The sequence below is a fragment of the Leuresthes tenuis genome, unplaced genomic scaffold (genome assembly GCF_036924035.1).
Source record: "Leuresthes tenuis unplaced genomic scaffold, fLeuTen1.0.hap1 SCAF_10, whole genome shotgun sequence".
Taxonomy (NCBI): Eukaryota; Metazoa; Chordata; class Actinopteri; order Atheriniformes; family Atherinopsidae; genus Leuresthes; species Leuresthes tenuis.
The window spans coordinates 18,752,705-18,779,729 of NW_027325364.1; the positions used below are offsets into that span (position 1 = coordinate 18,752,705).

At 39.9% G+C, this 27,025-nt stretch overlaps 1 protein-coding gene across 1 annotated transcript in view; it reads left to right on the forward strand.

Annotated features, from left to right (window-relative positions):
• cdkal1 (CDK5 regulatory subunit associated protein 1-like 1) overlaps nt 1–27,025 on the forward strand; it is a 200,245-nt gene that overhangs the window by 52,616 nt on the left and 120,604 nt on the right. Inside the window, exons 5-7 of the mRNA XM_072394633.1 lie at nt 9,444–9,540; nt 15,071–15,119; nt 20,151–20,271. Coding sequence (XP_072250734.1) covers nt 9,444–9,540; nt 15,071–15,119; nt 20,151–20,271 — 267 coding nt within the window. The remainder of the gene's footprint in view (nt 1–9,443; nt 9,541–15,070; nt 15,120–20,150; nt 20,272–27,025) is intronic.

Sequence of the window (27,025 nt, forward strand, 5' to 3'; positions counted from 1 at the left end):
TCAAAAACATCTATTGGCAATCTATTGGCAAATAAAGAAGTAGATAAAACTTTGCCAAGCCCGATATTTGACAGGGAAATGGGAGTTTATACTGAATCTTTACCGGTGATTTCACTGAACAGAGGTGCTGGTGGTTGATTGTTACCGAATATGAAAATGTTGTTGCAAAATGTCGCTCATCTGGCAGATGGCATATGGGAACTACTGTACTCTGACCCTCTGTTCTCAGCACCTGGTGCTCCGCCCCTTTCTCAGGAATAATTAAAAAAAACAAAACAAATGCTGTCTGCCTCTGGCTTCTGCTCTGATTCTCAGTTGTGTGACATTATTTTTTTCTCTTGTGTTTGGCGTGGTGTGATGCATTTTATCTTAAAAAAGTGGAGCTTGTAAAATTTGCTGATTCAGTGTTTGTCTAAAGATCATGTGACTTAGTTTCCCAGGTGGCAGGTGTGTGTGTGTGTGTGTGTGGGTGGGTGTAACAGTCAGCCTAACAGCTGCCGTGCTCATATCGGTTATCTTTAGACGCTGGACCAAAACCTGTGACACTGAAACATGATCAGCCTGGATCCACTCATCATCAGGCAAATACACAGTGGACAGAACAAACTTTAACAATCGCTTTAAGCATGGACCCGTGTAGAGTGAAAAAAAAAAAAGAAGCCCAGTGTGTGTTTCTACAAGCAGTTATTTTTTTTACACGGTTAATTATTTCTTAATGTACCCAACTGTGAGGAAGAGAAAGGGAAAGACAATGGCAGCACCTGTAAGCTTTTGGCATTCTCCCTGTGGTTTTGTTTTGATGATTCCAGAAGATGACATTCGCTGGTGTTGGCTAAACAAGCACTGACCTGGAAAGCACTGAACCGCTGAGATACTATACACCCGCTGCAAGTTATAAAAGATGACATTTTGCCCCCTGCTAGACGGCGTTCTTTCTCCACGCACCTTTGGGGTGAAAAGTGACAGCTGACTCAGTTGAGAAACTTTCTGTGCTGCACACACACACACTAATGAAGACACTAACTCTTTTTCTCTGTCAATGGATGTGACTTCTAAATTAAGTGTGTTCAAGTATTGAGACATGCTTGATATACAACAAGTCATGCAAGATGACATTGACCTTTGCTTTTCTTATGTCTAAACCCCGAAGCAAAGCAATCCACACAGCGAAAGAGAAAACACGGGAGCAAGAGGGTTCGTTAAATCCAGCGGACGCTACATCACTGAGTCTCAAAACCCGTGTTTGTGATAATCTGCGTCCTTGAAACCAGTCGAGACTGGTTTTGCTTGCACTGATTTTGTGTGAATGCATTGAGCCAAGGATGGCCTTTGACTTGTGTCATCACAGCAAAGATTGTCCCTTCGTCTGTATCAAACGCTTGTCTGCCAACACATCTCACATTTTCACATTGATTCACACACTCGCATGGATTTTCCTTCATCGGGAGTGGCTCTGGCTTATGCTCCTTATGACCCAACTACAGCTTCCATGCCAACGTACAACTGTAGGAATACATTTCCCTTTAAATGAAAGGATCGGGCTTTGATGTCGTTTCCTATTTTTACACATTATGTTGATTATACAGTGTGCAACAGGAGAGAGCAGATTGCCGTGCAGTAACAAAAACGGAACATCATCACAGTACTTTTCAGATTTACTATAACAAATTGAAAATTCGCTGTCCAATGAAGTATTTGATGTTTGAAATTGAAGAAACAGGTTTTTGAGGGACGCCTTTTTCAGCTACTCTTTGTTGGAGGGGTTTTTGCTGGTAGCTTTTATACTGCCAGCAATGCGCTCTTTGCATCTGATAACATTTTGTGAAAGAACAATGCGAAAAGACGAGCAAAATTGGCTGAACGTACAAGGACATTTGTTTAACACAAATGCATCTGCATTATCTTTGTTGCCGACGGAGATCCGGCCCTCACTCTGTTATTTAAAACATACTTTTCACGGCGGTGACACTAACGAGCCTTCTTTGACTAGAAATGCTTTCACATCATTATTATTATTACTATTTTTAAAAAAATAAAAAACCGATGACATTTTTGCCTTATTCAGGCTATTGAATAGCGCTGTTTAATCAGGAGACTAATTGTCCGTTACTAATGGCGTCGTTGCATTGTACGGTTCGACTCAGCACAGCTCAGCCTACCCCATGCTTTGTTTTCCACTTCCAAGAGTGTCTCCTCAGTGTAGGCGGGATCAGCTTTTCATCATTAAAGCTACATTATGGGACGACAGGGACACATACACGGAGAACTTCCTCGCGTGTTAATGGTGGTCATAACCCGATGTGAGTGAGCGATCGGCTCTGAGTGCAGGAGCGTCAGACCTGTTTTCACTGGGCATTGTATAACTCACCTCTGGTCACCAAAGGAAAAATGGAGGCTATGCGTAAATGCTCATTGATGGTTTCTAAAAGTGCTCATAAATTCCTAATCTTTGTTCTTGGATATGCGATCCACGCGTGCAGCTGGGATGCCTGCGTCTTTTGTTTCGCAATCCCAGCCCACAGATGTGCAAACTGTGTACACAAATGCAAATTTCTTTGTGTCAGAAATGCGTGGGTGTGTGCAGGGCTTCCCCCTTTAGACACATTGTTGGTAGACCCACAACTGAGGGTTCTCTTGGACCAATCAATGATCTGCAGTGTTTTCACATCACCATTTAGTAAACTTAACCTCGGTGGAGGTAGCAACAGATCAGACTGTGTGGTGGAGGGGGCCATAGTAGTTTATCTTTCTCTTTGTAGTTTACATTCAAGTCAGGCAACATAGCGAGGTTACAGTTTATTTTCTTTAAGGTCATTATTATATTGCAGTATGCAGTCATAGAAAAATCAATGCAATGCTATTGTACCTCATAGACCAGGCTTATGGAGACTATAGCCCTTTCAGACACGCACTTCCATTAGACAATGGACCGAATGTGACATTGTCATTTTTTTTTATGAGTCCCATGATGCTATGTTGTGACAGCAAACCGACTGGGTCATTTCTGATAGCATATACTGCATCTATTTCAACACGGCACAAGCCTAAACTGCTGCGGTCACATTCACCCACATGCAGGCCTTTAAGCAGCTAATTAAGGAATTCAATTAGCTGCAGCACTAAGTCATGTCTTTGAGCCATGAGAAAAGGAAAAAAAAGAAAATAAAATAAACTATGTTTAAAAAGAGCAGCCAGTACCTGCTCTCTAATGGAATATTTTCAACTGATTCATTCCATTGCTGTTTTAACCCAATACAGCATGCTTGTTAGCTTGATATGAGTACCATATGGAGTGGGAGCTTTGTGCGGTGCTGCACCTCCTCTTCGGTGACAGTGGAGAAGGTGGCCTCCCTAAGTTGATGATAACTACACTGTTACTTAACAACCCCTGTTAAATAGGCTTAGACATGTAGAAAAGTGGTGTTTCTAGCTGCTTTTCTGACCTCACAGTTTGATTTAGCTGTATTTCATTGATAAGTGCAAGCAGTTGTTTTAATCAGACTTTCCTTTTTACTGCCTGGTTGCTCCCATATTAGTGTCCCATAACAGTCTCTTCTTTACATTGTAAGACGACATTGGAATTGAGACTCATGTCCCTATTCTCTGGATTCAGCTTTTAGGTTCAGTCAAGTGCTCTTTTTATTCCAATGCAATTCCCCACACATGGATGAGGATGCCTCTGCCATTTTTTAATAGCATTTTCTCTATTATGAACCGTTCAAGCGGTGAATACAGCTCATTTACAGTAATGCAATATTTATTACACATTGAACTGACTGTTTTTACAAGACAAATTTCATCTCTTTCACTGCACTGGGCATGTGTGTCAGGCATCTTTTAAAAAGGCAGTAATCTGAAAGCCTTGCATTTCCTGACTTGCTTTTACAAGGCCCACGGTGACAGTTGAGCAGCGTCCTAACGCCGACGTACCCGAAGACCATGCTAGCTAGCCATAAACTAGCCGTGTTATAGGGTGTGTATTGATTGGTCACCAGATTGCCTGTATCCTGTAAAAAGCCAGCTCAAATGAGAATGCCTTTATTAAACACATAGGCGATAAATTTGCAAAACTGAAAACCCGTCTGTGTGGGTTTTTTTCGTCTGTATGCTTGTATTTTCACGTGGTTAGGGTCTGTCATTGTTTCTCCAGATCACATCTATCTCAGCCTCGTTGTTGCTGTTAAAGTCTAAAAGAAGTCGGATCGGGAACAGTGTTTTATAACATTTGCAACTTGTCTTTAGTTCTGTTCAGTTGTGTATCGTCCCTAAATATTACTTCTAAAAACTCCCTTCTTTTAGATCATTTTGTTGATTAAGCAAGCATTTTCCTCCCTGTTTCCCTCTGTGTTTTCCCTTCCTTTTTGCGGACATCAGCTCTTTCCATCCTAAAAGCAGCTGATGGGGGGTTCATGTCAGATAAGGTGAGAGATCACCGGGGATTCGGCTGCTGTACCTCTCAAACCCCATCTTCATTTTCTTTTTGTTTGCTGTTGTCATCCTTTCTCTCTCCATCTCCCCAGACAGTGATGACTACACGTTGGTGGATATGCTGTTTCTTCCTCCTTCACATTGCCAGTTTTCCCTTTTTGGCTTGTTTCCTCCTCCTTACTGAATTATTTCACTTCTATTTGTCCAAAAAAAGCTATTTCTGACAAAACGAGGATTGAAGATATCGTTGTTAATTTATGTGGTCCTATATGGAAAATATACACAAACAAACAGGAAAATAAATAGAATATGTTTTATGGGAACATGATAGGTGAAAAGTAAAGTAATGTAAAGTAAGTAATATATCTGTGAAGTGTGCCTAAACATCTGGAGACAAAAAATTACTTAAAATGAAATCTTTAGTCAGTCTTAATACATTTTTGATAAAGTTTGCTGGGGGTGAGGTTTTGCACGGTCATTCTTTTTTTACATATGGTATATATTTATATGTTTGAATACAGTATATTGATAGATTATTAGCTAAACCAGTATAATCAGAGCAAATGCAACATGATGAAGCACAGCATCCTGCTGCTTCACTTTTAAATAACCACTGATCGTATCCTCGATTTTCCTTAAAATGTAGATAAAGCTATTAGAGTTGTTAGTATCCCCAAACAATAACATTCAGGTGACCCTCATTGAAATAGATTTGATCCGTCTTATGTATTACATATTCAGTCAGACATTAAGAGTAAGGTAGTTTGTAGACTGTCGAAGTCTGTGTTTCTCTTTGCTCCCGTACATAATGGGCTTCTGAACTGGAGTAAACAACTCACTGGATTTCTAACACTTTACTGTTTACAATATCTTCCAACATTTTTGCCTATGTCTCCCTGCCTTTTGGTATTGCTAACAGTAACTGGCTCCCTTTAGATACTCACCTGTACCTTGTCTGCCCTTTACATGCTTATGAAGACGTTCCTCGGACAACTGCCTGTCAGTCACTCTTCACTTTTCTCCCTCATCCCTGTTCTCTGAGTGTGTGTATATATATATATATATATATATATATATATATATATATACATATACTGTAGATCTCCCTGTTAATCAAAAAAACAAGTCGTAATAGCAATTGTGAAATGGAAATTACATGCAATGGTGAGATTGCATTATTTATTTAGTAGATGTTTGGAAGTGGAAAATCTGTGAAGGAGCAATTTAAAACATTTGCTCATTCCTCCTCACATTTACACACATGCACACCTCGATTCACATCTTAATTACTGAGGCTTGATGGGTACTTAACCTTGCCCCTCGCTGCTTATGCTAATACAGAGAGGTCAGGGGTGTGCTGAGTGCCTGGCTCGCTGTCAAATCAACCAGAAACGACCGTCGGAGTGCAGATGAGAGGATGAGGGAGACAAAGGCGCAAGGACAAGCCAAATATGGGAAAGGGAGAGGAGGGAAAGGGTAGAGAAAGTAGATGTAACTGAACTACATTGGTCCTGTCAGGCGGCGTTATTGTCAACTGATTTTGTTGTAAAAAAAAAAAAAATGCTTTAATCAAACCAATCTAAATCAAATGCAGATATTTTCCTTTCTGTAACAAAAAGTTCCTCATTACTCCTTCCAGTATGACCTCATCCTTTAAGCAACATGTTTGTTAAGGAACATATGGCTGGCTCTGTGTGTGTGTGTATGTGTGTAATGAGCTCATCCTCTCCCCCACTATGTAGCTGAAGCTGTATCTGTATAGAGCTGAGGATGCTGAGCAGCAGGGAGAGTCATTGAGAGGACACACACACACACACACACACACGCAGTTGTTGGCGTGTTTAAGATGTTTCTCTACATCAGCTTATTAAATAATTTTGCTTAATTACTTGTGCAATAATAGCATCATTGCTGCAATTCTTTCAGGTGTTTTACTTTCAGTGGAAATACAACAGCAACCTTTTCAAGAGGAGGATACAACTAAACACCTCTTATGACTTAATGAAAATGTTTTTTTATGAGAAAAAAAAAGGACATTTTTAGATGTTAAACAATAAGAAGGAAGTTTGCTTTGATGACAGTTTCCTTTGTCATCAGCTTCATCTGTTGATGCCATTAAATTTCAGTTCCCGGCATTTTTTTTTATTTAGACGGCCATAATCCTCAAAGGAAGGCATTCTCTTTCACTTCGTGTTTTGTCGTGAGAAAGTTGAAGAGGCTCTTATGTAGGTCACACACTCGGGTCCATCTGATGCCTAGAGTTATTTTAATGTCATATTCCTAGCATGGGGCTTCTCGAAGTCAACCTGATCAATTCAGTTGGACATTTAGTCCGGTCTAATCTGACTGATTCACTGTGTCCACTCAGCTGTTAAAAACAAGCATGTACAGCGCAGCACTTCTTGCCATACATACCACAGAGGCTATGCATGTATGCATAGACCTTGGAACACTGTTGCCATCACCAGCCGGGACCAGTGGAATGTGTATGTAAAGTTCATGCCCGATGCATGCGTGTGGTCTTGAGGCTGTGGAGTGCAGTAACAAAGAGTTAACGGAGGGTCTTAGAGATTTTAGGGTGACATGCCAAGAAAATCAAGGACAACGCACACTCACACATGTACCCACACACACACACACACACTCCCTGCCGTCTGATCTTGGGGGACATCTGCTCTGGTTTGGGTCACTGGTAACGAGTGCTCGGTCGGACTCGAAAGTATCACCACGGCAAATGAGTTGCATTATCCCATCCCATGTCATCCTACCGAGGAACTGCGCCTGATGTGATTGGCCTGCGCCCCCCGGGGCACTTAGGCGACGACTCATGCGCTGTCTGCTTCCTCGCTGTGTCAGCCATGGCTGGGAGTGTATGGGCAGGAAGTGAGACACACATTAAAGGAGCGTTTGGCGCATTTTGGCTTGAGACAGTGTCAATTATGCAAGCACACCCCTACTGTGGGTGTTTGAATGCTTGAGTCTTCCTAGCAAACAGTACGGGGTGATGAAGGCACTGTTAGCAGATACAGTAGAAAAGTTTGAACAAGACTTTATATTAACAGCTAATAAAGGCTATTTATACTCCAGACTTTGGGCATCTGTCTCTGGCATAAGATGAAATGCAGCTCTGAGTGTTTGAATATGTCTGTCTCAGACCTTAAGATTTAAGCCAGTCAGGTATATTTTGCTTGATCATAGTAGGGATTACAGCAGATCTATAAAAGTGCAGTCATTTAGCAGAATATGGCATTTTATCCACCATTTTTTATCTTCAGTGATTTGTTTTTTTTCTCAATTAGTGTTGATTGTGTAAGAACAAGAAGACAACTACATACAATGTTAAATCTGAACTCTTTCCCTTGCTATGCAAATATTGTATATCAGACTTAAATGAAGCCAATAAAGCTGATTCTGACTGAAACGACCACGAATGGAATAATCATTAAACACTGATTTGTGGCTTCACCCTTTCCACTTCGTCTCTTTGGCTTTCATCCATCCATTCATTTCTCATTGATGTGACAGTGTGAGCTGGCTTTGAATGAAGTTGTCTGCCTTAACGTTTCCCTTCCCTACACACTGTGTTCTCCCAAACAACCCCATCCACCTCCATCACTACCTCTCTTTGTTTTGCTGAAGAATACAAACAGTGTGAATTAAAACGCAACTGACAGCCTGCATCCAGCTTCATTGCTGCTCCTCAGTCCTCCTCCCACAGATCCACCCGCACTTACATGCCTACCCCCTTCTATCCTTCCCTCCCACTCCAGCTGTCAGGAGGCTTCATTATTAAAGATTTATGGCAGAGTCTGGGCAGCTTCTCCAAAAGCTTTTGTCAGACAGACCGCGTGTCTCAAATCTCTCTACCACTAACTGGAGGTGACATAAAGACTTGCAAAGATTGTGCACTCGCGCATTTTCCATCCGCATACGCCTTTTTAATTCAGATTCTTTAAATAATAACAAATTAGATTTGGGACACATCTTTTGATTTAAATTCATAATTGTGAGATTTATTACCAATACATACTGGTATTTATCATCCGTATATCATGATTACAATGCTAAACGATTACAGAACATCTTGTACTAGTAATAATTTACATTTACACCAGTTATTTCACTTCATTACATCAGTTTGAAACCAAATTTTTAACTTAAGGTTTACATGCTGGATGATGGTTTCTATCCACACACAGACTTATTCTAAAATCTGAATATAGGTCTGTACAGTAGATCTGAATTCAAAACCAATGTGGAAACTAATGCATGTGTTCTTATATGGCTCGAAAGGGGCATCTGCTCAGGTTGCTTTGAAGTTTATTTTTTTCCAGCAACTCCGCAAGAAGTCTATAAAAAAATGACCTGACATCTGACGTGATTTATTACTGCAGTAATAATATTCTGAATGAGTTTATTGCCCCGTTTGCCCATCTTCTTCAGTGCAGCATGAACCTTATTGCAGAAATTATTCTCATCAAGAGTTAAATGGACAAATGTTGGGCTTTTTGTGGTATCCTCAGATTTCAATTAGATCCATCCTCATTCTTCCGCTTCAATATTGTTGTTGTTTGAGTTTAAAGAATGAGGATTCAGACTTTACAGTACAGAAACAGGAAGAGGAGTTGTAAAGTTGTATTTGGAAGTGGATTTAATTAGTTACTGGATGCATAAAGGCTGACCTCTTGGTAAAGCATTTGATTTAATTGGTGCATGTGTTGGCGTTTCAAGCCCATCAACTCTTTTTCTTTTGGCTTTGGAGAACATACTAATGGCCACTGAAAATTGGAATTGGAATATGTCATCTTTAGACATTTTACCGGGAAGTTTTCATTTTTTACATGCACACAGACGTTCAATGGGCCACAACCATTGTAATTCAAAGTTAACCTAATGTGTATTCCTTGGACTTTATTTTTCCTGTTCTTACTATCAAAAGCTGAGATTTTGCTGACTGTTAGTGCCAAAACAGCCCCAAACTAATATTAATCTCATCGTCTCGTTGGTTTGTGCAGAAAGGCCCAGGATCAGCAGAAAAAGGTGGTCGTAGCAGGTTGTGTTCCCCAGGCTCAGCCACGGATGGACTACCTCAAAGGCCTCAGCATTATTGGGGTATGTATACATCGTACACTCCATGTCTGTGTACATTCCCTTACTTCCATGAAACTTTGGGTAATAGGTTAGTGTTCATACAGCGTGTTCACCGTGTTTGCTTGTGCCCTGGAGCTGCATTTGAGGAGTATTCGCACACAAACCCAACACACTGTGTTATTCGAATTGCCCTCTGCTGTGGGTAAGAGTGCATTACTTAACCAACTGATGCTAACTGAAACAATTTTTTCATGTCACAGAACATAAATATAAAACAGCCTTAACTCTCACCATGAATAATAAACTTGAGAGGCGATTGGAGTTTGTTTTGACAACTGAACACTGCTAACCTTCCTTGTTGTTGAGCAGCATTTAGGGCTCTGTTGCTGCAGTGATTTTCCATCAGTGTGGCTCCTGAAAGGCCATGTGCAAAGTTGAGCCTCCTTTTTTATGTGCAGAACATTCAAACTTTCAAAATATTTTTTATTTTTACGTCCAAGAATAACAGCTAAACATTCATTTTGAGAGACATTTTGAAAAATGGACTGAAAAACTACCACTTCTACCCAAAATATCTCTGTTTGATTCATCGTGTCTGCCTATTGTGCAGCAGTAATAAGAAGCTCCTTAAGAGTATATCTCTTAAGTAATGATAAAACATTACCGGTTCTTGCACAGACTCAAATTTCTGTGAGGAAACCCCCCAAAATAAAGGAATTCTCTTGTGAACAAGTTGCTGCTTTGTAGTCGAGGACACTCAAGATAATGCTAATATTAGATGAGAGGTGCTAACTGAGAATTGTTTGAAATCAAAACTGGTTTTACTGATGGGAATCTGTCTGTGGCAAACAGATGGACTTAGACTGAAGGCAGAGGGACACAGAGACTTGCTGTAGACCAAAATAGACTTTTAAACCATGATACACATAGACAGCTTTAGCCTCAATGCAGGCAGTCTCAATGTTACAGCATCCTTTACTATAAATATCCTTAGTCTGATGAGGTAGACATGCCATTCCGTACCATTACACTCAAATGGTATGTATATACAGTGTAATTTAATTTAGATAAACAGGCTTGTGAGTATAATAGCTTTCAGGATGGTGCATAAACAGCTACAATGTTAACTGCTGGCGATCCTGTCATTGTCACAAGTCAATCGGATTACGCATTAATGCATGTGAACACGTACAGACACACACACATACACACATTCTTGTACTCCTATCTTTTATTGTTGTGAGCCTTATACAAATCTGAACCTTTCCTTATTCTAACCCCAAGGTCACGTTTTAACACACAAAGTCACTACAAAGATGTTGGACCCAACAAGTGTAATGGCCTCTGGGTTTTTGCTGTAAAATATGTCCATTCTTGCTGAGTGAAGTATGCATACATGCATCAACAGACTCAAATTTTAAGAGGCGATGGCAGTGTTATATGTGAATTCACATACTCTCCTTGCGCTCCCCTGGTAGTTACAATCAGCTACATAATGACAGTGGCAGTTGGTGGGTTATGCAAATTAGATGCAAATAAAGAGTTGAGAATTTGTGTATAGTGATTGCACTAACGGCTGAATAAGGGATGTAGTTAAATAGGTGCTTCCTTTTGAATTCATTCAATTTAATTGACCTTTGTGTGTCAGCTTCTTTGTGTTCTTTTGTGTTTTCCTATTTGAAGTTGCTGTGAAATGAATGGTGGTGCAGCTTGTCTAAGGTACAGAGGCAGTCACGCAAGCCTGCAGTGTTTCGCCTCTCTGAGCTGGACTTGTCACATCCTGTATCTGACACACATCACACACACCACCATTTACACACATACACAGAGCACTGACCAAGTATTCGGAAGATCACAATGGAGTGGCAATGTTAAACACATGAGATGCCATACATCGGTGCTGAGGACATGGGAAGTCTGGCCTTTGGTGAGCTGTATAGATGAAATTGTAAGCCCAGTTTCCATGTTTTATCCCAACATTAAAAAATACACGCACCTCACATTACTGTTTGAGACATGTTTAGAATGTGAGAACACAAATTGAAAACTCTCTTGGAAAATAAAAAACATGATTGCATATCTATGGTGGGTGTCAGGTTATCTTAGAATGTACAGAAAAAAAAGAAAAATACAAAAAAGATGTTGCTTTTGCTTAGCCGACAAGCAACTTAGCAACTTCCGTTAACTCTCGATGAAAGGTCAACTGATTCGTCAGTTTTGCTTACACGGCACATATGGGGCATTTTATCGGTGGATGGTTACATATGGCTAATCAACTACTATCGGATACGGAATTCTTAATCTCAATGTATATTTACTCAAATGCTTTGATGCAACACACATAATGTGCTTTTTATTAATAAAAGGCACTCGCCCAGATAAACTGCCTGGTAAACATATGTGTGTTTAGCTACAGTGATGAAGCAATCTCTGCATCTCTTCTGTTATGGCTGTCATGTAATCCTTCTTGTGTTGCTATCACATTCACATTGTAGCTGTTGTTAAATTATTTTTACTTAGCAGCAGTACAGTGAATCACTAACTTTGAGCAACATTTTTATAGATTTCTCACATAATGCCTAGCTGCTCATTTGTCTTGAAACTTGATTTGTTTTAAAATTGCCCAGCAACCAACACATTTTCATTATTTAGTTCAATTAGTTTCTTTTAGTTTAGTTCTCATTCATTTCTCTTTTCATTTTTCTTGCTCTCACATCTGTTGAAGTTTGGCTAAAAGTCTATTAAGAGATTGTTTGTGTTTAAATGAAAGTCAGCTTAAACAGTTTTATTATTAAACTGTTCAGATCAAAAGGTTGTTGGTTATACCTTGGCATTATTAAAGAAGACATGTGATGCCCTTTTTGAAGCTGAACTCAATTCTCAGAGGTCCTAATGAAATATATGTAGCATGCGCTTTAGTCAAATATCACTGACTACAACACTTGTCTATTACACTATGAATTTACAGCTCTTTTAATACCTATTGGTTTTATGAAACCAGTCATGGAGTGACCATCTTGACTCCACTCCACCCTTCTCTTCTGTGGGGTGTGTCTAAAGTGAGATCAATCTAGTGGCTTTGAGTTGCTGTGAAAATGTAATTCTTGAAGCACCTCAATACCTTGTATGAGGGAGAGCATGCAGTAAATAGCTGATGAGCTAACACTAGCATACACAGCAAACATAGATTACTACACAATAAACAGATGCATAAATACTTGACTAGGAGTTTTATTCCTGCAACTATGTCTGCAGTTGAGCCAGAGACAGCTGGTATTAATTCCTCTTGTAGGCACAATCTTGCTGTGATTCATATGTTGAACTGGGCATGGTTTGTAAAACACAGCACCACAGATATGAAGTCACATGCCAGCCAGCTGACATCTCAATACAGCAGTTAAAAATCCTATTATTCCATACATTCTGGGCTTTGCTGTTCGTCTGTTCCTACATTTGAATTTTTTTAGTAGCTAAAGTCAAGAATAGTTAATTATTTTGATAAAAACTTATATAAGCAAGTTTTTTTTTTAAATGCTTGTGGGTGTTGCATTCAGTGACAAATTTGAAATAGGAATTTCCAACTTTCAACTAGGAGATCATTAAAGAATGAAAATTGGAAGTCATATTTTATTATCAGGATATCATGTGTTAAACTAAGTACCAGTGGGGTATTCATTTTTATTTTCTTAAGAGACTTATTCTCAGCTGATGAGAAAACCATGCAAAACACAAGCACAAAAGAGCTTTAAGCTTCTGAGTGAGGCACGGCATATGCAGCACAATTTGTACTCGAGGTTGAGTGTTTATAAAGATGAGGATGCTGGATATTTCTTTTCTGAGCTGGAAGTGTTATTAGAAATCAACCACTAATCTGAATGGTTCACTGAATGTTTCAAACCTCCTGGGTGCTAAAGAAAGCGCTGGGGTTGTGTTTTTCAGTTTATTCATTTTTTTTTAAGGTAATAATGGCTGCAGACAGCCAGAGACTGCAAATGCTCTGAAGCACAAAAAATCCGTTTGTTTTCTTGATATGTCCCTTCAATGCATTTGACATTTGACAGAGATAACGGCTGCTCTTGCAAATGCTGTTTTCAAATCAAGCCTTTGATTGCGTATTACATACAAGTGAAAGAGAGGTGTAGGATATCAGCTGATCAATTGGCTACCTGCTTCTACCAGCTCCAAACTATTGTTGACATATCAGCCAATAGATATTCTCTATTGGTTGACCTCTACTCACAAGAGTCATTCTGTTCCTCCGCTTGTTATAACTGAAGCTTCTTAGTTAGGTTATTGATAATCTTTGTAAATGTCTGTGTGTGCTTGGTGCAGAGCTGCCTGGCTAATTAATATCCCCAGCACCTAATTCTTTGGAAATCAGGAACAGCAATGCAAAAATGATTTATAATTGAATTAACCTTGTAATTAACAAAATGAGTTCTTTTGGAGCGTTAATCTTCTGAAGATGTGGGTTGTATTTTTAACATAATTTTCTGACTCACTCTATGAATGCACAGCAGGATTTCGAAACAGCCGCAGTTGAAAAGGGAGATCTGAATTGGTTTGCAAAATGTAAGCATTAGCAGATCCTTACCGTCAGAAGGGACACCTGCTGCTGCTCTGAATGGACCAAAATTGCTTTAGTATTCCAAGGAAAAAAGGTTTTATATCAGTGTGTAACATGCGTGCCACTGCTGCCAGCAAAGCACAGTGTGCAGCCACGTCAGTGTGTTTGAAAGAAGGGTTTGCTGGGCAATGGACCTGAAGGCATTAAGAGCCCATGGCAAGGGTGAGATCACAAACTTCTGAGAATAGAGAAAGAGAGAGAATAAGAGCTGGGAGGGACACTGGGGGAAATGAAAGGCAAATCATTTCAGGAAAAAAAGTCTGTAATTTTCTCTCTCTCACCTCTTTAGTTCTCAGGGCATGTCTTTCTTTTTCATTCATTCTTTCTCCACATCACATTATTTATCAGGAATGGTAGAATAGTCAAATCAAGGCTTTTCTCTATGAAATATGCTCTCTCTTTTAAAGAATAAAAAATAACATCGACCCTCTTGTAGCCTCATTGTTTTTCTGATCTTGTCTTATCTTGCCACGTCTTGCCATCATCCTATTATCTTGATTTGAACACAATTCTCATTTAGTTCTTTAATGATCTCATGTGATGCCGTATCATTACCGATATGATCATTTTGCTGCCACCACCTCTACCTTTCTGCTCCTTGGCTCACATCCATCCCTTCTATAGTGTCTGTCAATACATACCAAACAATGCGTTGCACCTATGTACATACATAATCAGTGGCATTTAGGAAATCCATATTACTTAATCCTAACTGCAGAAAGCTCACTGTGATTGTATTGTTTTTCTCTTGTTTGTCTTTTCACTTTTTGCATGTTGCCTTGGTGTATATTTACATGCCCGCCGCGTCTAAACTTGGATCAGTAGAAGTTTGTTACCTCGTTGTCGATATCTTGTGTTTGACTGTGTGGACTTGGTTTGTCAGCGTCAATAAACTTTTCCCATGCGTCTCCGTCTGTATTTCAGGTCCAACAGATTGATCGAGTGGTGGAAGTAGTGGATGAGGCCGTTAAAGGTATTTCAGCTTGCGAGGACGCACACACACACACACACACATGCATACACACACTATGTATTTGATTGAGTGTGTGAGCTGCGACGCATTGATCAAGGAAAGAGTGAATGGATAAATGAGTCCTCTGTTAGGAAGGGGAATTAAGTTTTTGCACTTCACCTTCATATGAATTATTTTTTAATAAAGCAGTCTGTCTTCTGATTAGGAGAACACAAGGGCAACGAGTGACTCGACTGTCAAGAGTCAGAGTACGGCAAATAGCTTTAAAGTCGTCCTTAATTGCTCGATATTGTCGAATTTTCCAGACATTTGCAGGCACATGGATCAGAGTCATTGTCAGTGAAAAGAGAGTATCTCTTGTACTGTCAGAAGAGATGCTTAAAGTTAATATTAAATACCGCTGAGGTACTTTATTCACTGTTTTTTCATGATTTAAGTCTATTCAGCAATAGAGTCAGTCCCTTTTCTACTTTGATAAAGATTAATCGTATGAATGCATTTCCAATCAAACTCATTGCGCTGCTCTTGGATCCCGTCTCGTCTTCCCGCTTATTAAGCGGTCTTCCCTGTCCGTGAAGCTCACTGACAGACTCACATGGCAGTGATTAGGTCATCCATTTAAATGGTTTGTGAACCACTGCACTTAACTGTTTAATGAAGGTCAGGGAGAGTTTACAATGTGAGAGTCCAGTCAAGCTGTCATGTACCCCCAGCTGTTCTCTAATACAGAACAGATTGAGTTTACACTGCTTGTGTGAGTCTATGAGTAACCAGTTTGCACTGCAGGCCTCATTCTAATGAAGGACAGCTGAACTAAGGCTTAATTTTACAATGTGCCATCAACTCACAATTGCCTGGATATACTCACAAGCACATTCACATGTACGCACTGCAACTTTTTTCCCCCTGCATTTCTTCTTTATGATTTGCGCTTTCTTCTCTTTTTTTGTCTATATCTCTTTCACTCTTAGCATCTTTTGATCTTTTCCCTTCCTTTTTTTGTCTCCCTATGCCTCCTAACTACCCTGTTCCCTTCCTTTCTCCTCCCACCGTCGCTCCCTCCACAGAAACCAATTTCCCCAGTATCATTACAGTTCTTTATGACCTCGTATAAACTGAGAGCTGTTATTTTGTCTCGAAGGCCTGGGCATAAACCTTTAAGCAAGGGGATTTGCCTTTCATAATGGCTACTAAAATACTTACTTCAATGAACTGCTAATAGTGGCAGGTCTTAGCTGTGCCAAAACTGCTCACAGGTTTGTTTTCCACATGACTTAGAGCACAGAGTATACTTTAATGCTCTCTGTTCTTAAGCCGCGTGACTGTCTATTCTGTTTAGGGCCCAGTTTATCTCAAAGTTTACATCTGTCAGTTTATACAAATTCCTGACTACCGTAAAACTGCTTTTAATTATGCTGCATCTGTGATACGAAGTTGAACTTATTACCTTTTGTAAACGACAGGGCATGTTGTTATCCTTTAACGTTACCTTAGGCTGGCTTATTGAGTGTGCATTTACTTCATTTAGACAGATGCACACATTACAGTTTCTGCTGCTTGGTCTTGTTTTGCTCGCTTTTTCACACTTTTAGTGATTTGGTGTATGGTTTTGTTACCGTGGTCACAAGCTTGCACAGTTGAATAATTTTTTAAGGCGAGCCAGATGCAGTTTTATTTCAGTAACTGCACATTTGTCTGTGGTTTGTTTTTCCCTTAATGCCGATTCTTCAATCAATCAGAATTATGGGATCGGAGGTTGCCAAAAAGGCTAATCAGAATAGCTAATGGTTCTTATTTGTTAGAGAAGAGGAGAGATGCACCATCTCAAACACTCATCAAACACTCATCAGCACAGAACTGGAGTTAAGTCAAGTAACTAGTGTTCTTTTTGTAGCGATTGAGGCTTCATATGCAGGTCAGATCAGTATAAGATCTAAACAAAAACCTAGCGCTCACTTGATGATGTCAGCACAGCAAACTGTGAGCAGATGTCCAACTTTGCAGAACAGCAAAGATAACTTCACTGCAGCTGACTACAAGCCCTTGTGTTACCACAAGTTTAATAAATGTTTCCAAATGAGTGTTAATCCATCGAAAACGAGCAACGGGCAGACATGGAGCCTGCATCTGACAGTCAGGTAGTTTCTTCCGAACACACCCGACCTTTTTTTTCCCAGTGTATTTATGTGTGTGTGCACATTTTTCCCCTCTTTTTTCTTTTTACTTTTTGCTGGACAGCTTGCCGCCTCGTGCTCCACGATCTGGTGCTTTGGGACTCTTGGCCTTGACTCTTCCTGTCAAATCATAGATACCTTCTCATCTCTCCGTTTAATTCTTATCATATAATGTTATTAAACACAGTACATCAGTAATTAAAGTTACATTAGAAATCAAAGGCTTTGAATATCAGTATCGTCCGTTCCTGTTCCTTGTAAACAGTGAAAACCGATGAAAACAGTGTTGTTGTTTTTTACAAGGGCAACACTTGTTTTGAGGTATAAAACGAATACAAATAAATGTTCACATTTTTACTCAACAAAAGATGTGTTGAGGCCCCGCACAAAGCGAGAAAACACATTTACTCTTGGTCTGTAACTTGTACATTTTTTCCGTGACAGTTGCAATGTTTTTGTTTCTTTATCAGCCTTCTAATATTGATGTTCTTCTCTCTGGGAGGGATAGCCTTGGAAGATTCCTTTCACCTCATATTCTTTTATCCTTTAAAAGCATTTTAGATTGATTGTGTGCGAGTCCCATAGAAACGGGGCAGCGGAGGTTAGACGGGCTAATATATAGATGCAGCTCCAGATCAGAGGCTATATGGGACCCCTATGATCCTTATTTCCCCTGTTTAAACAAACTGTTTGCCTGTACCGGCGCTGGAAAATAAAGCAGATGTTTGGATGTGTGGCTGGACGGGTAAGAGGAAAGAGGAAATGAAGAGCATGTACCAGGAGACAGAAAGTTAACAAAGTTTTTAATGCTCAGGATGTGATCTAAAGAAGATTTGGGGATTTATTTTTTTATTTTTTTACATGACAAGCATCAAGTGACTTTCTGTGGGAGCGTTTCTATTATCAGCATTCTACATTAAGGCACATCATGGAACATGTGTTATAACGTGTTCATCAAGTGATACATCAAACGAAAGCCATCTGACTGACATTTAGAGAGAAAATAAACAGCTTTTTCCCCCCCAGCGACAGCCATATATATATATATATATATATAAGTTGTTATATTGAAAGAATATTTTACACCCCCCCATCTGCCATCTGTGTCCCCATCCCCCGAAGTCCTGCCCCACTGCTTTATAATCGAACCGGAGAGCACAAGACAACCACTTATGAGACATCAGATACAGGTCAACAGGTCATCCTTTTAGCTCTCTACCTCTCCCACCCAACCATCCATCTCGCTCTTCTGTACATCTTTCATCTTTTATTTTTTCTACCATCGCCCATGTATCTTTCCATCCATCCATCCATCCTTCCCTTACCCTCGTCTCTTTCTCAATCATGTTTTAAAAGGCAATTACGAGAGGAAAGAAGAACATTCTCTTGGTTTGTATCTATTTACCAATCTATTTAGACAGATTGGAAAAATGATAGGAGGGATAGAAGAAGGGCAGTGAATGATGTCTGCGTCTTTGTGGGGTTGCTCATCACAACAGTTGGACTTTCTTAACTTTGTAATTGAGATGACAAATAGTGAAGCTGTTGTTCAGGAGCTGGTGTAAGCCGTCTTATTTAAATTTTTTGCCTCTTCCAGGCCCTGAAACTTAATTTGGCTATGGGTACATTCCTGGAGGGACACCATACCGATACTGAGATTATTTCTAGACTTCATCTGCGGTCACCATGACAGGGATCCTGTTCAGCTTTAGGGGGATGAAAGAATACGCGGGGAATGACAATTTCTACGTTTTATTCGAATAGACAGGCTCATCATTTTGAGAAACATCTAGAAATCCAGCAACATACAGTATAAGTAATTACTTTCTCCTGACAATTCTCTCTATCTAATAATGTATTCAGTACCAATATGTCGGAATAGGTTTTCTCTTAACTACCCTCATAAATGTTACACAGTGAAACTTTAACCTAGAAACCCTTCAAGCATCTGTTTACGTGTAACAGGTATATGCATAAGTCGTATCAGTTCTAACTGAGTTGATAAAAGGCTGAATCGACAGATTAAACAGTTGCTACAGAATAAAGAATGGTAAAACTTGCAAGAGTTTTTGGGTCCTTGTTTCTTGACCTCAGGCAGACACGGAGATACTGAGGAGCCAAATGTGCTCAAAGTCCCAGCTGTTTTCCACGGGGGAAGTTTTCTCATTTCCTTGCTTGTTCTGGGATATTAAGACTAGTCACGCCTCACTGACTGGCTTTTTGTGCTCCTCTGGGGCAGATTGTCATTTTTATCTACCAATTGATAACCATGCTTCATGCCCCGATCCCACCTTCCCAGGAGATCCTCGTAAAGCGGATGAAAACAGAAAGACAATTCCATCCCTCAGCACCTCCATCTCACACGGCTCCAGCTGGTAGCCTATTGGATGGTTCAAGATGAGAAAACCATTTCTGCTTAGCAAAAGCTGGACATTATTAGATATTAGACTCAAATGTTGACATTTAAAAAAAAGAAAACCCAACAAATTACCGTGTTAGTCCAACCAAAACCAGACATGTCGATCTTAAAGTCGGATTGAATCGAAGCTTTCACAGTCAGATTAACAGACCTAGATAATGCGGTTGGGGTTTGAATCACCCCTACATGTTTGTGCTGAACCAGGCTCAAATAGGCCTAGGTGCTCCTCATTTTGAAAAGTTCCATAATTTAAGGTGCTGCTATAGATTAATCATAAGCAGCCGATATTTGTCCTGCAGGATTTTGCTGGTGGTCACTAAAAAGCCTGATCTGAAGGGGCAATAATGATAATAATCATGGTTCTATTTGGCGTCGTCTTCGTGGGTTAGTTTTGAAAAGGGATATGTTGTGAGGTGATGTTTGTCGGTTGTTTCCCAGGTCACTCGGTTCGCCTGCTGGGTCAGAAGAAAGACGGACGCCGGAGACTTGGAGGAGCTAGACTGGACCTGCCGAAGATCAGGAAGAACCCTCTCATTGAAATCATCTCCATTAACACTGGGTAGGACACAGACACTCAGGCAGAGAACACAGCTCATAAAATTTTCAGCTTTACCTGAATCCAATTGCGCTGCCTCCCTGCCGTTACGGTTGACCGAGTGCGCCTGCTCTCTCCCCTCCGTGCTTCTAATTCGATCAGTTCATAGGTGTGCTTTGGATTTGTGTAGCTGCTGGATCTGCTGCTGTGTTCATGCACATATGGAGCTTTTCACCAACCTACATATGCACTTTAATAGAGAGCCAACAAGTGCCAGTACTTTTTCAAGGCTCCATTTGTCTCCTACAAAGAACCAGTTCCAGTGAAGCTTTGTCCAGCATAGCTGTGCTGTTGTTATTTTGCCTGGTATGCAGCAGGCACCTCTGCTCCATGTCATGTTGATTAACATGCAGATCAACAGGTTGCTTGTCAGTCCCATTTTATAGTGTAGATGGAAATATAAATGTAGATTAATCATATAGATTTTCTGGATGGATAGAGAGGCGGGCGTTTCACATGTTCGCATGCACAAGCACAGACACGTTCCCTTTATAGCCACATCTTTATTGGTTAATTTCATGTTGCTTACAGAACTGCGTCTCTCCTATAACCTATGGCTGTATTCTCAGTGGGGTCGTTCAAAATGCTTACGACACACTAATTCCGCTGTGCTTGGACCTGTACTGATGATAATCCATCAGTCATCCTATTGCATGTCTCCCAGGTCTGTACATTAACGGCTCGACTCACAAAACAAGCGAGCAAATAGCTTATAGACAAAGTTCTATCTTTATCTTTCCTATAAAAGAAAGAAACTAAATGTCATGATTAGCTTTGGAAGCTTTTTTCCCCACTTTTACAGTAATATACATAAACTTCTTGGACATCTTCGGATATACAATAAAGTGAGAAGAGAAAGCCGTGACCCAGTCGGTTCAACCACCATTTCTCAGAGAGATTCAGCTCAGAATTGAGCTTTTATATAGAAAAAAAGAAAACAAAACCACAAAACGTAGCCATACAAAGTTATGGGCTCACTACATATGTTATTATTTATTGTAGAATAGCGTTGAATAATGTTGTCACAAAAATTGGACGTTTTTTTTCTAAAAGCCTCCTGGACCTGACTGCTGGTAGTTGCTCTCAAGCTGTTAAAGAAATCTGCCTTTTTTCCCTCATGTCCGTTCAGGGGTTTTCAAAGTTATTTTGATGAGGACTCATTACTCTACAATTTCAAAAGGTCCATCCTTTCCTCCTCAGTCATTATTTGGCGATATTAGATGTTGGACTCAGGTAGCTGCCCTGCTCAAAGACACAAACTCTTTGCTTCTGAGCTAGTTTTTCTGAAACTAAAGCTACAGATTTGTCTTTGAAGTACTCTAGTAATTTTTTTTTTTTTGATGTCACGATTCCTTTGATAGTCCCAGTTAGTGCTTTCAGTTCCAGAAGTGTGCAAACCTCCACCAAGTATAACTTCAGTTCTACAAAAACACCATCCCACCAAGATCGTGGCTTGTCTTTGATTATTTGCACATCGAGACTTTTTTTTGGAACTTCCTTTCAGTCATGCTGCCCCTCGTTGGATTCCGGCCACGCCGCCCGGTTTGGTCCAATGTTTGCCGTGTATTCACCACAATCTGCAGACTTCTCTCACTGACTTGATCCTCAGTGCTTCAGTCTTAAAGCATCTTTTCATTGAAGTGAAACGTCTTAATAACATTACAAATGGAGATCTCAAGGTCTCGCCGAATGCCTCGTAGCCTTTGGAAAGACTTTGAACTTTTAATGACAATATTCTGATTTTATAGAGTTGTTTCATTTGCTTTTGGATGTATTGTGGAGTTTTTGACTAAAATTCAGGGGTGCTAAAGATTCAGCCAAACTCTGTGTTGTGTTATGTGTGTGTGTGTGTGTGTGTGCACGTTAGTCTTGCCAACTTCCCTCCAGCAGGAGGTCTGCTTTTGATCCAGTTGTTCTCTCGGCATTTTTTCCCTCTTTTCTCTCTCTTTTTTTTTTAAATCAAAGGTTAGACTGGATTCAGATAAATTGCCTTGTTTTTATTCTTTTACGCTGGAAGCTTTGTAGTAAAACAGTGGATTACAGGTATAATTGACTGGAGGAATCATCTATTGACCATACCTCCCAAAAATAACCCCACTGTTACTAAAAAAACTCCAGGCTTGTTGTCAGCTTTTCTTTAAGATGGTCAATAGCTGGTCCCACTAATTTGATACGGCCTTCTTAATTTAAGGAAATGAGAGAGAATGTGTCCTTTAAAGGTTCTGTTTTTAGATAATCTGTTTTTATTATGTCCCTCTGTGGTAGCGATGACATCACTGGTGACATTTGTCAGCTGTAGAAACAGAGAGATCCTTGTGACACACACACACAGCATCGCTTGTAGCTTTAATCCAGACTCCTCCTGCGTCAAAGAGAAAATTTGAAACCATTCAGTTTTCTTTGTGTGTGTGGCCTTCAGTGCTTCCAGTTTGTTACCAATTTGTTTTTTAGGATGAGCACGTGGATTCATTTAAGCTGCCTTCTCCTCTCTCTTCTCTCATCTTTCCTTTGCTAAATGTCAAGTTTATGTCATCCTCAGATTAGAGTTCATCCACCACAGGATGTTCTCAGATCCTCGAAAAGTCTTCAAACGCAAATAATTTTGAAGGCAGAAAAAGGGCAACAGGGTGTGATGCAGTTAAATAAGTACCTGTATTTTATTTTTATTTTTTTACCTCCACCATAACGTTAGATTCCTTCCAGGGATGGGTACAGTTAAAGATGTGGAAGGTTTCTCATCTCCCATAACAGAGTGGTTAGACTACTCAGAAAAAGTATTTGATGGATGTTTCAAACCAGTGAGGTAGAAAGTGGTATGGATGATACCTTGTAAAAGCACTCTGGAAGCAGTGGCCATTTTTCATTACACAGCGTAGCATGACTTGTTTTTTTTCTTCTGTTTCCATTTGTGGGGCGAGGTTCATTGTAGTTAATACCTTTAGGGTGAAACTTTTTTTTTTTCCTATGCTTTTCCTAGCAAGCCAAACTTTAATTATGACGTGAAAACCACAGATTTTTGCTCTTCAAAGTCAGAATCGAACAATTTAATGAAATCACATCTGTGGGGACGGGTTGCCAAGCATAAGACATGAATATCCCATCTGTGCGCAAGGATCCCATATGCATAAATTGTGAACCCCAAGAGCAAGTCTATAAACCAACAGCAACTATTTACGCTGTTTTTCATCTGCTGTGGTGCACAGCTTCAAACACTTTTGTACAAAAAGCCAGACGTGCATTCACACCACACAAAAAGCAATTTACACACACACACATACTGGCTAGTTTAGTGTCCAGTGTTAGAGCGGTTTCACACGGTGCCACCATGGTGAACAGCTCATTCTGCGAGTAACTTCCGAGGATGTCGTTACAATTAAACAAGCCAATTGGAAATTGGTCACGTCCTTTTTATCCGTTTAGTAGTTTCCTGAGTATTTTGGATGAGGAGGAAAGGATAACATCAATATTTTGTGGCTTTAACCTTTTTCAATCGTCCGCTTCTGTGCCTCTCTGAAGTCATTTGAAGTCGACACAGTCTCTCAAGCCACATTGCATGAACACATTTTGGCCATAGACAGCGGCCGTCTCAATATTAAAACGCTTAAGTAAAATCCATCTTTCGCCAGTCTTTCCAATTATTCTGCCCATGGCCTGCATATGACAGATGAACCCCCTTTATTAGCCCGTTCACTTTATGAGTGCAGATCCTCACAACAGCCTGCCGTAGTGTCTCACCTGGGATTACCCACGAAAATTTAATTTTGTGTTCAAATTGATTCACAATATTAGTTTCATTAAGTTGCATATTAATTTCATTTGCACCTATTAAATCCAAATTAAATTGGCTTTTTTTTTTCTACTAAGGTAATTTCATCCCCATCAGAAAAAAACATTCAACTTAGTCAAGCCCGGGCCTTAAATAGCCCCCCGGCTTTGTAATAAAGGCACATTGTCAGATTTCTCCTGGGCCATTAGCACAGTTATTTTAAGTTGGCCTTACTTGATAATATGAATGGGAAAAAAAAGAGGAATATACTTTGAAGATTCAGTCCATTAGAAGCGCGCTACAATCATATTGTTGTGAGCAGTGGTTGTCAAGAGATTTGTTTAGAATGCATTAAAATGCATTTGTTCTCTCTCAAACACAGAGCATATTCTATATGTACGGACTTGAAAGGCAAATATCACATGATTTGTCAAAGTCGATGCATTCAATTTTTCATACACACAATCTAAATGAATTCTTTATGCGCATGTTTTAAGATGCTGCGAAGGAAACGGTTCTAGTGCAAGAAATGTGTGTGTTTGATGTATAAAACGGGCCTTTCGGTAAGATTCTTGAAGCACTGGAGAGGATTTAGCAAATGTTGGAATGAGAAGAATAAAGGAACGCCAGCCTACTTTTGCCTCTGATGCTGGCTCTATATCTTAAGCAAAGCAAATTTAAATCCAACTTTAGAAATGTCTCTCTTAATGGCAAACTTACATCAGGCTCCATTTCATCAGCTGGTTTTAGTGGGAATCAAACAGGCTGCGCTGCTTTGCCGATGGGTTCATTAAAAACAATCGTAACAAACAGCAAATTAGTCACCAACAGGAAGCGGGAGGAAAGCGCAAATATAACCAGCTTTGGTCATACATGACCATATGAATCTGAGTGAATTCTTTTCAGCCGAGTCTGCTGAGTTTGTCCTTTCATTTCTGCAGGTTGTGCTTTGATGTGATGGATGCAGAACCATCCCATCGCAGCAGTGACGGCATTGGAAGGTTTTTCGATCCCAAATAGAGCGGAATAGATGCCCGTTTTATTCAGAGAATTTCAGGATTTCAGATTGTAAACGTGAGTTTTATTCATCCGGACACAGATATTTCCACCCAGTGACGTTTCTTTGCCGAAAGAAGAGACAGCCGACCTTTTCATACGATCAGTTGGAAGTCTTATGTTCACTTGTCAGAAATGAGTCGCATTACGTGTTTTCATCTGCCCTGTTGAAAAAAGCCACCTCACATATAGTTTGTAAAACTTGTGGAAGTTGTGTTTCCAAGTTTTATCTTTTTTATTCTTTCTTTGGGCCCATCCAAAAATGTTGTTCTGATTTAGTTTGTTTCATAGATTGTTTCACCCAAAGTCTCCTTATGCAAACATGTGAGCCCCTTGGGTCAGTTGATTTTTTTTAATCTGCCTCAGATGACAGATAGATGCCTGTCGTTCTGTTTCAACTCGCAGTTTTAGCAGACTTCATACCAAGAAAGCCTGTGCGTGCATGTGTGTGTTTTGCCTTAGGCTACACGAGCAGTTCATTCTGGTTCTTTGTACATTTGTGTGTGCGTGTGTGTGTGTGTGTGTCAGACTGTCCTCAGGCATACAATGTTATTAGTGAGAGTGCGAGTCCTTTTGTTAACAGAATCAGTGGTCCCACTTCAGCTTCAGAGAGGAGGAATTTACAACCTCCCAGTCAGGGGGCGTCATTAAAATGGTGTTTATTTGTTGCTGTGTCTGTTAAACCTAACAGTGTGGACCTTCATCATTAGAGTCAAGGCATTAAAAGAAGAGGAAAGAAAAAAAGCTTTCATCAGCTCTTCCCCCGTTCTCTATTCAGTTGCATTATTCGGTTATTGCTATGTGCTAAAGTCAGGTGTTACTGATCTTCAGCTTTAACCCCAGACCAGTAACGGTCTTCACCAGCTGTTTGAAATGATTGAAGAAATACCATCAGGTTGCACAAAGCCATGCCCTGGCAACAAATACTTTGCAGTATATAATTTGACTGTGAATTAAAGTTAATGGATGTCCTTGTGGTAAAACTCCTGTGAATCATACTCAATCATGCAAGGAGCAAATATTTTAAAATGACTTGACCGAAGCTGTTTTGTTTACCTTTTGGAATATAACTTCTTTTAGCTGTGCTGTGCCACTTCTGGGCTAATTTCTTTCTTTAGTTACCTTCTGCACATCACTGGCCTTCAGACGCTCGCAGTGTCGAGCTTGGAAAGGGTTGACAAATGGAGATGCTGACATCTCATGAATAGAAGCAAACATTGAAGGATTTGATTTCAATAGGCTTGGATTTTATTACAGGAGAAGGGAAATTTCTTGCTCTTTGAGGCTCTGGCCTCACCTATGCAGAGAGTATAATGGATAACCTTGGAGCCCAAACAACATTTTATTCTTTTTTCTGTGCTCAGCTTCCTCTATTCGATTCACCTAATTTAGTTTTTCTCACCTCTGACAGTCATGTTAAAATATTTATCTATAATTCAGTGTTGCCATTAAGCCTCGCTGACTGTTGCATGATCCCGTTGTTCAGCTCTTGACTGGATTTTGAAATTAATTTAAACTTAAATCTGTTGGAAAGTTTGGTCATGCCAAATAAAAGAAATCAAATTGAATTTCTGTATCATTTCCTACTCTTTTATTTCTGTGGTTTGCTGTACGCATTGATGATTTTAACACTCTTGAGGCCCCCTTCTCGTAGCTCTTATCTCCGACAAATCCTTACACCTCGCCAGGAGTACTCTGGATATTTTTCAAAAGGGATATCTTTCCATCCATTGGAGGGGAAACAAACATACACAAAAATCTCTTTCCAGACAAGAACACATAAATTCCAATGCTGACACTCGTCAGAAAATTGTTCCGAGCAGACGTAGCGAGACGATTAATTATAGAGTTGTTTCGCCATTCGTTAAAACATATGCTAAGCAAAGCCGATCATAG